The sequence below is a fragment of the Oryzias melastigma genome, linkage group LG13 (assembly GCF_002922805.2).
Source record: "Oryzias melastigma strain HK-1 linkage group LG13, ASM292280v2, whole genome shotgun sequence".
In the NCBI taxonomy this organism is placed as follows: Eukaryota; Metazoa; Chordata; class Actinopteri; order Beloniformes; family Adrianichthyidae; genus Oryzias; species Oryzias melastigma.
This window is the reverse complement of record NC_050524.1, coordinates 144,686-154,631: the sequence shown is the minus strand read 5'-3', so window position 1 is coordinate 154,631 and position 9,946 is coordinate 144,686. Positions and strand designations below refer to the sequence as shown.

General features: G+C 47.5%; 1 protein-coding gene across 1 annotated transcript in view; it reads right to left on the bottom strand.

The window, feature by feature from the left end:
* Nucleotides 1-7,795, bottom strand: part of sagb (S-antigen; retina and pineal gland (arrestin) b) — a 20,654-nt gene extending 12,859 nt beyond the window's left edge. The window contains exons 1-8 of the mRNA XM_024276906.2: nucleotides 7,754-7,795; nucleotides 5,114-5,169; nucleotides 4,955-5,015; nucleotides 3,182-3,226; nucleotides 2,784-2,983; nucleotides 2,060-2,119; nucleotides 1,364-1,431; nucleotides 1,150-1,285 (exon numbers count right to left, since the gene is read on the bottom strand). Of these exons, the coding sequence (XP_024132674.1) occupies nucleotides 1,150-1,285; nucleotides 1,364-1,431; nucleotides 2,060-2,119; nucleotides 2,784-2,983; nucleotides 3,182-3,226; nucleotides 4,955-5,015; nucleotides 5,114-5,161 (618 nt within the window). The 5' untranslated portion in view covers nucleotides 5,162-5,169; nucleotides 7,754-7,795. The remainder of the gene's footprint in view (nucleotides 1-1,149; nucleotides 1,286-1,363; nucleotides 1,432-2,059; nucleotides 2,120-2,783; nucleotides 2,984-3,181; nucleotides 3,227-4,954; nucleotides 5,016-5,113; nucleotides 5,170-7,753) is intronic.
* Between the last annotated feature and the right edge of the window lie 2,151 nt (nucleotides 7,796-9,946).

Here is a 9,946-nt window from a genome sequence, read left to right as displayed (position 1 = left end):
GAGTTTAACCTATAGTTGGAGTTTAACCTACAGGTGGAGTTTAACCTATAGTTGGAGTTTAACCTACAGGTGGAGTTTAACCTATAGGTGGAGTTTAACCTACAGGTGGAGTTTAACCTACAGGCGGAGTTTAACCTATAGGTGGAGTTTGTCCTTCAGGTGGAGTTTGTCCTGCAGGTGGAGTTTAACCTACAGGTGGAGTTTGTCCTTCAGGTGGAGTTTAACCTACAGGTGGAGTTTGTCCTTCAGGTGGAGTTTAACCTACAGGTGGAGTTTAACCTACAGGCGGAGTTTGTCCTACAGGCGGAGTTTGTCCTTCAGGTGGAGTTTGTCCTTCAGGTGGAGTTTAACCTATAGGTGGAGTTTGTCCTTCAGGTTGAGTTTAACCTATAGGTGGAGTTTGTCCTGCAGGTGGAGTTTGTCCTGCAGGTGGAGTTTGTCCTTCAGGTGGAGTTTGTCCTGCAGGTGGAGTTTAACCTTCAGGTGGAGTTTGTCTTTCAGGTGGAGTTTGTCCTGCAGGTGGAGTTTAACCTACAGGTGGAGTTTGTCCTTCAGGTGGAGTTTAACCTACAGGTGGAGTTTAACCTATAGGCGGAGTTTGTCCTACAGGCGGAGTTTGTCCTTCAGGTGGAGTTTGTCCTTCAGGTGGAGTTTAACCTATAGGTGGAGTTTGTCCTTCAGGTGGAGTTTAACCTATAGGTGGAGTTTGTCCTTCAGGTGGAGTTTAACCTATAGGTGGAGTTTGTCCTACAGGCGGAGTTTAACCTACAGGTGGAGTTTGTCCTGCATGGATTCACCACCTTCATGCTAACAACCATGTAAAGCGAGGCTCAGCTTCCTGCCTTTTAACCACAGCTTAGTCTTTTTGTGGACCGCTGTACCACAGGAGCACTTGTTCTGTTTCTAATCTTAACGGTCCAGAACAGGACCCGAACGGCCCTCCTCTACGCCCTATGATCCAGAAACTGTGGTTTCCTGAAACCGTCTGAATGGCTGCAGTCAGACAGAGATCTGATTGCAGAGAGATGAGCCGAACAGTCAGACTGATCTGACCACCAGTCGGAGGAAAACCTGATGAAAGGCGGATTCTGACCGCGACAGAGTCAACCCGAACGGGTCTCCGCCCCACCACTGTCCTCTCATTCTGACCTCCTTGGGTAGGCTGAGCTTGACCTGAAGAGGTTTCTCTGACATCAGGAACTCAAAGGTCATCTCTGCTACTGGAGCCAGCACCGTGTTCTCTGGACTGAACTGGATCTTACGGATGGAGAGACGAACTGAGCTCCTGCAGACCAGACAGAACCAGAACCTGAGACTGGGTACAGGTGCAGGCTTGAACTGAGCACATCAGGAAGACACTGACTGTTTGTCAATCTTCTCATCCTGAGCTTCTCCACAGAACGCCTTCACCTCAAACTCCACGGCACATTTCTGAGGAACAACAAACACACAACATCACAACACCCGAGAGTGAGGAGCATAACACAACCATAAAGAACACAATGAAACGACAACATGGATGGACAGAGATGACAAAAGGAGGCTGAGGTCACAGCTGCCTCTGAAGAGCCTCGAGAAGACAGAAGAGGAGGTTAGTGGAGGAGCAGTGGAAGAAGGAGGAGTTGAGGATGAAGGAGGAGCTGAGGATGAAGGAGGAGCAGAGGATGAAGGAGGAGCAGAGGATGAAGGAGGAGTTGAGGATGAAGGAGGAGCTGAGGATGAAGGAGGAGCAGAGGATGAAGGAGGAGCAGAGGATGAAGGAGGAGCTGAGGATGAAGGAGGAGCAGAGGATGAAGGAGGAGCTGAGGATGAAGGAGGAGCAGAGAATGAAGGAGGAGCAGAGGATGAAGGAGGAGTTGAGGATGAAGGAGGAGCTGAGGATGAAGGAGGAGCAGAGGATGGTTGTTGTCAATGAAAATTATTTAGGGGTGGGGGTGCGGTGGGGGGGTTGGATGAAGGGGGTTCATTTTCTGTGGAGGCCCTCGATGGGCGGAGCCAAGAGCAAAAGAGCAGCATGCGTTCAGCAGGCCATATATGGCGGTATCACAGGTGGGGGTACCTTGCCCTCGTCATGGGGTCCCGGCTGCAGGCTGACAGAACACGGCAGGTTGTCTGGGAACTGAAATACAGATGAATCACTTCAGAAGAATCAACATCACTGGTAACATCTGCATCCTGACTTAACTTAAAGCAGTGCTTCTCCATCTTAACTCTGTTAAAGCCCCCCCACCACTTGAGAAACACTGACTTAAAGCAAAGACAAAGTCATAAAGTTTCATCCTGCCGTTTTAAAGACCCACTCCAATGAAAATGATCTTTTTTGTGTTCTAACGTGTTCTTGGAGAGGATAATGTCAATTCAACGAGGATTAAAACTGCTTTCTGAGAATGTCTTCATTCAAATAACATTGAATTCCAGTCTGTGAAATTTGTTTTCTGCATTTGACCCCTCCCCTGGGGGAGTGGTGAGCTGCAGACACAGCTGCGCTCAAGAATAATTTGCTAGTTTAACCCCCCCCCCCAAATCCATAATGCTGAGTGTCCAGCAGGGAGGAACTGGGTCTTTGGTTTGACTGCGTCTGGATTTGACCCTTCAGCTTCTGTGCATAAAAGATGTCTTAAAAAACACAAAGGCTTTTTGATCTTTGTTAAAAACCAGATAATCGTGGTTAAAAGACCACTGGTAAGTGATTTTATGACAGAGAAAACCTGGTTGGAGTGGGACCTTAAGGTGCGGTGGCAGAGACCGTTCTGGTTTAAGGGTTTCGTGTGCTGTCACCCCACCTCGAAGAAAAAAGGGAAGGCGTTGTCTCCCAGTTTGTGCAGCAGCTTCTGCTGGACCTTGGTGTGCGTTAGCTTCTCTTTGTCCTGCAGCTCTGGGTACACTTGCCGCGTCACCAAGAACAGGTCTCTCCTGAAGGCCACGCCCATCACATCCATATCCTGACGGCCGTAGCGGAATGTGCACGACAGCATCACATAGACTTAGACAAAAAGACGACAAACGCTTTAAGAAGAAGTCATCCCTGAGACTCCTCCAAGCAGGAAGACCATCAGCTGATGGAACCTCCTGAACATTTGTGGGGGGGTAGTGGGGGTGCTTTGAGGATGACATCATCTCATACTATTACAGTTGTGGGGGGCAGAGAGCACCAGCAGCATCAGGTCTAGGGAAGACTGACCTTTCCTTCCTTTGAGCTGCGCCAGGTCAATCACCACCACTCCGTCTGCGGGAGAAGGAAGACCGCTGTAACCAGACCAGCTGTCAGCTCCAGTACACGTCTGTCCAGGTTTCAGCTTAGTGAAACTCTGCCAGCTCAGTTAAGGATCTGATGGACACATTTCCAGCCCTCTGAAACCTTACAACCCACAATGCAGTTCACTGCCTTAGTATTGTTCTATGACTGCTAGTATCAGTATGAACAGCAGTACAGAGGACTCGGCCTTCTGGATTCTCTAGGAGACCTCAGTGCCCACATGGGCAATAACCTGGAGGGGTCATCCTGGGAGCAACAGCCTCCCTGATCTGGACCTGAACATTACTCTCTTAATGGCCTTATATGCCAGCGACAGTCTGTCCAATAACAGCACAAGGGGGTCCATCAGTGCAGATGGGACCAGGACATCCTCAACTCCAGGTCAATGACCTGGAACACTTGGGTGCAGAAAAGTGTGGAGCTTTCAATCAACCCCCACTTGGTGATAAACTGAATTCATTGGCAGAGGAGGAGACTGGACTCTGCAACGCCAAACGTGTAGAGAGTCTGCTGCAGTGTCCGGTTCAGGACACTGTCCGAAAGACCTGCAACTCTCATATTTGGGAGAGCATTAACCAGGAATCAGAGTGGATTCTTTTATTATTTTCCATTCAGAGCAGAGATCCATGAACCTGCTGTTGGTCACTGGAAACATTGGATGTTGTTTACAGATCCGGCGTGAGCTGTTGACCAAAACTGAGGACATTTTTTAGAGGTGGAAGAAATAATTGGAGGATCTACTGATTCGCAACACAGTGAAAGCACGGAAGACCCAGGAGAAGGGGTTCTGTCACTCAAGGTCAAGATGTGGAGGGATTACAAAAGTGTGAGGGCGGGGGGGTACTTAAAATCTGTGAATATTGAGAGGATTGTTCCTCTGTTTAAGAAAGTGAGACGGGAGATCATTCTTCCACTTTTCAACCAAAAAGGAATGGGCTGAAGCATCATGCTTATCAAAGCCCCATTTTTTTTAGATGTTCTGTTGGCTTCATCAAACTAGAACCTTCAATGTGCACTGGGACCGTTCCCAGTCGAATTTGAAGAAACTGGATTAGGACTAAGTTCCTTGAAAATCAGAGGCCATTGTTCTTGACAGGAAAAGGTGGTTACCTTCTCTGGCTGAGTGAGAGCTCCTACACCAAGAGGAGGAGTTCAAGTATCTCGGTTCTTGTTCACAAGTGAGGGAGGGGTGGAGCATGAGATTGAGCAGGGGCTGAACCGAACGAAAAGGATTCGCAGCGACGCAGAGGTCAGTCCGCAGACGCAGGACCTGAACGCCTGCAGTGGAAGTTCCTCTCACACTTTTAATGTTAGGAAAAGACTGCGGCGCTCGCAACGGAGCCGTGATGCTAGCAGTGTAGGCCCGGGGTTAGAGGACGAGGAGCTTGGTCACCCGGTAAAGGTTCAGGTTCACTTGCTGCTTCTCCACATCAATGAAACCCAGTTGAGGTTTTGGACTTTTGAATGTCTCCTGGATGTTTCCTGGAGAGGGATTCTGAGCATGTCCCACCAGGAGGTTTCAAGGAGGAGCTGGGTCTTGACATGCCTAAAAGCTCCTTGGGGTTCCGCTGGCAGAATTGGAAGGTTCTGTGGAGGAGGAAGTCTTAGCAGTCTTAGAAGTCTTCTCTGCTTAGACTTCTGCCCCCATGAAACTCCAGAACTTTGATCATCAGAGAAAAACCGAAGACCAGAACTCACCGACTGGATCCACAAAGTCACAGTGGTCCACAAAGTCTCTCTTAGCTAAGTAGACTGCAACCTGAGCAGAACAGGAGCAGAACATGAACAGAACATGAGCAGAACATGAACAGAACATGAGCAGAACATGAACACCTGAGTGTCTGCTGTATAACTCACCGACTTGTCTCTGGAAACCTTCTTAAAGACGACCTGCTTTGGAGTCATCGTGTCAGCTGCAGGAGACAGTTAAGATTAGATTCCCTCCAGCTTGTAGTTCCCACGATGCAGTTCCAGATTGCTGCAGCGCCCCCTGCTGCCTAAACAGTCTAAACGCCTAAAGTGCATTCTTCCTGGAACAGATCTTCAGTTTGGTTGACAGAACTGCTGGGAGATTCTCATGTAGGTTCTGCACTACGTGTCTAGGTGAGGCGGGAACCCGGATGAACGGATGAACCACGAAGCAAAGAACCAAGAATTTACAAACTACAACTGAACGGAACTGCAGCAAAGTAAAGAAGAACAAGACGAGCTGAAAAGGGAATCCTGTATGTGGACATTTAGCAAAGTGCAGACGGCTGTAACAAGATCTACAGGTGAAGGGGCGGAGTCACAGTCAAGTAGCACAAACTCCCAAGAAAATCAAGCAAATCTCAACACTTACAGACCCACTCCAATGACTATGCAAAATAATTTACCATTTTAACTGGTTTGTTTTCATTCATTCAAATCATGTTGGATCAGAAAACCAGATGCTAGAAAAGCTCAGACTAATGACACAGCTACTGAAATGGGCGGGGCTACAGTCTCCCCTCCCCCTGCTGCTCTCTAGTCCACCCACGCTGAGCTGTGTGAGACCTGAGTGTTCAACACTCCTGGGGCCTGTTTCAAGAATTCAGAATTAAACCTGAACTCTGAGTCCACGGACTCAAAATTCTCAAACTCAGAGTTTTGGGTTTCAGAACAGCTGAAAAAGTTTGATTCAATCAACTTGAAGTTGTTGGAAGCAGAATCAGGTGTGATTGTCTCGACCATTAAAAGCCCTGATCAATGGAGCAAAGATGGCAGGATTCACCATGGCAACGGGAACAAACACCTTTAGGGTTCATACTTCATGGTGACAGAAACTGATGAGTTCCTGCAAGAATATACGACTACGAGAACATTTACATCAAGAAGATCAACAGCTGCAGTAAAACAGAGAAAATATCTGCAGAGTTAATGTGAACGTCTGAATCATTTCAGATCATGAACAAATAATCATGTCAGGAAAGTTATTTTGTCACTTGTTAAGTAAGGAATGGTTTTGATCTGTCAACAATTTAACCAGTAATCTCTGTAATCTCATTACCCCCCCCCCCTCTGCACACTGAAAAGAAACACTGTAGCTGCCTGGAATGTGTCAAAATGATGATCACTGATTCTTTTTAGCATAATAAAACATGTCTGTGACCGGGCCTCGGACCCCCGAGCTCTGCATTGGAAGGCAGCTGACATTTGATATATCTCCTGCAGGACGGTATGGTTTAACAAGCATCTCCAGAGTTTAAAGTTTAAACATTTCCATTGTTGATGGTTTAAAATGAGGAAAAGAAAACCGTATTTTTTAACATCGAGTCCCTGGAAAAACTCACTATTTATAATATCGCTGAAATAAAAATGAATCAGGAAACTGCAGTCAGTCGACTCGTGTCCTCCAAATCCTCTACCGACGTAAATAACATTTCCTCTGGATTAATCAGCCTCCTCTCTACATGATCCTCTATGAATGAACATGTCATTCTGGTTTCTGAGTGGTGAAAACGTGACGTCTCTAATGTGAATGTTCTCTAAATGTTAATGAGGAACTCATATTTGAACATCTTTCACTTTAAAAAGGGGCGGAGACCACAGAGAACTCTAAGTTTCCTGAAGAAAACCTGCTACCGACCAGGTTTCGTTCACAGACTCAGTTACCATAGTGATTGATTCTGAGTTCAGCTTAACCTGCTTCTTGGAACGGGTTTAATTTATCTCTCTTTCTGAAATCACAAACTCAGAGTTTCAACAAAACCTGCTTCTTGAAACAGAGCGCTGCTGTAGTGAACTGGGATTCTGGCTCACAACTGTAAAGCTTGATTGATCAATTAATGCTTGTTGCCACTAATGTTAGCTTGAGGCTATAAGCTCACGCATGAGCAAACAGCGCTCTCAGGATGGGGGTGGGGTTTCTCTGTATTAACAGTCCCGCCCACCAACCAGAGCTGTATTTCTAATGAGCAGCTGCTGTGCGTCAAATACGTCTTAAAACGACGGATTCTTGATTTCGGCTAAAAACGTCATAATCCAGAACTCCAGCAACTACGCCTCAGAACCCAGTTCAAACTCCTGCTTCTCACTTTTAAACCCCTTCACAACCTGGCTCCTCCCTACCTCGCCGATCTTCTCCGTATCCACACTCCCCCCTGCTCTCTCCAGCTCACCCCGCCTGGTTACCATGGGGCGCCCTCAGCCGCTCCAAACTCTGGAGCTCTCTTCCCCTGACCTCCGTCATATCAACTTTTTCCTAATTTACATCCAGACTCAAAAACCCATGTAGTATTTGATTATTTTAATGCTATTTTACTGTAAAGTGTCCTTCGTTGGTCTGAAAGGCGCTACAAATAAAACCTGTTATTATTACTATTATCACCAATTGATTCCTGAGAATGATTTCACAATAGAAGAACACAGCTGGAGCAGAACTAAAAAAAGAAGCGTCTGAGGTGAATCTTCACATGCCGTCTGTGCTGAGGAACCAAACCTGCGGTTGGAAAGAACACCTGAACGCATCACACTCACCTGAGAGGATGATGAAGAGGATGAAGGCTGAGAGGAAGTGAGCTTCAGCCGATGAGTGATCAGCTGTATTTATAATCTCTGCAGACTCAGCCTCGTCAGCATGCTCATCATTACACTCTAATCCGGCAGCCGTGCACGTACGTGCACAGTTAGGGAGTGTCAGGTGACGCTGGTCTTAAAGGTTTCTCTGTGCGTTCCTCCAGATCCAGATATAATAGAAGCACATTTACCACAGGACCCACAGAACAGAACTGTGTTCTGAACCTGGAGCAGAGCGACACCGACCGACCCTGAAACCCGACCCACCCGACCCGGCTGCGGTACCGTCTCCATGTGTGCTAAAGCTCACCGTATGTGAATAGATGAATCCAATGTCATCTGGATGCATATTATATATATAAACGTGTCCAGCAGGTGGTGTCACAGCGTTTCTGACACAGAGTTTATTTCTATAAACTTCCTTTGGATTCCAGGTTAAACTTTATATTAATCGTCTTTGGATTCATTTATTATCGACTGATCGATATATTGATCCAGAGGACAAATACGAAGAAAGAAAGTCAGAGAATGAAAAAAGATGGTGAGAAAAGGAGGGGCGGAGCTAAAGAAGAGGTAACAAGTAGCTGTTATCATCACTGTCGCTGGATGCTAGTCCAAAGGGGCGGGGCCTGTCCACACACACACAAACGTGTCAACACGTTAACGAATCAGCCAATCACATGGCAGCAGCTCAAAGCGTTTCGTGGTCCAGACGACCTGCTGAAGCTCAGACCGCATCAGAACGAGGAAGAACGGTGGAGCGGGGATGTTGGGTCCAGACGGGCTCTGAGGATTCAGAATGTTCACTGGGATTTTCACCCACAACCTCCTCTGCAGTCTAAGCACGTCTAGGTTATAGATGCTGTCCTGTGTCTGCATGTGTGGACACGTCCGGCCTCTGGCGAGACCGTGAGCTGAGGGTTCTTACACCTGAACCGGGGGAGTCCGGGTTTCAGTCTTTGCCCCCCCCGCGCTGGGCCCCTCCAAAACTCCAACTGGGGGGTCCTGCCTTGCTCTCTCCTGGACCTCCTGCAGGGTGGGTGGGCCTCCTTTGGGGGGGAGGGGGCTGTCATTGTGAGGTCGTATGGACGCATGTTGAGATGTGTAAGAGTCTGATCGTTCTCATGAAGATTCTGTTAACAGAACGGAGACGAAACCACGACGAATCACACAAACCAACAACAAGCAACACATGGGACAGAACCTCAGCAGAACCTCAGCAGAACCCGTCACAAACTGCTCACAGAGACAGGCTTACTGTATTATGGATCTTTAACACAACCCTGATGACCACTGGAGCGCTTTTCCCAGGATGCACTGGGGCTTGAATCTCTTTACAGCCGTCTCTCTGTTCAGTTTGTCTTTAGTTTTGTTTGATTGTTGTGTTACTGTTGTGTCGCCTCCTCCTCGCACAGTTCAGATTACTGAGGAGGGAATCTGCTCCAACAACAACGTCTAACCGGGTCAACACATGTGTGCGTGACACGCCGGCTAAGCCAATCAGAGAAGACGCAGTCAGCAGTCTGAGTGCTGACGGCCACAGAAACTCTCAGCCGGTCAGGATCAATACTGATCAGCTGATCAATCTGCTGGATTTATCAGAGCTGTGTGTGCAGAGGGGTTTAGGGGCGGGGCCTGAGGGTTTTCCAGGATCCGACATTACCTGTTCGGCCAGACACCTGAAGCAGGTAGTCGGCCGACAGTCGGGCCTCGAGGCCCGGAACTGTCCCCAACTGGGTCTGACAACAAACTCAGTGGTGCACACGCACAAAAACAGATATACACAAACATCAACACTCGGGCTGTAACGAGTATCCGGTGCTCCGTACTCGTGATCTACTCCCGAAAATTCAAGTACGGATATTCGCGACGTCCAAGATCGCTGATTCATGATCTTTATAAATGTAGTAAAATATGATCTTAATATCATCTGAGGACGATGTATTTTTGCCCTGAAATGCAGATTAATGTCGGATTTTAAGTTTACGAACTAAAACAAAGAGCCGCGGTACTGCCAACGGAGGTAAACATCTTCGTGACGGTGAAGCTTCCGGTTTTCAAAGTAAAACTAGCGAGAGCTTTTTTCCGTTCAGAAACTGAGGCTGAAGTTCTGCTCACAGACATAACTTCTGAAACAATGAATTAGCTTTAACA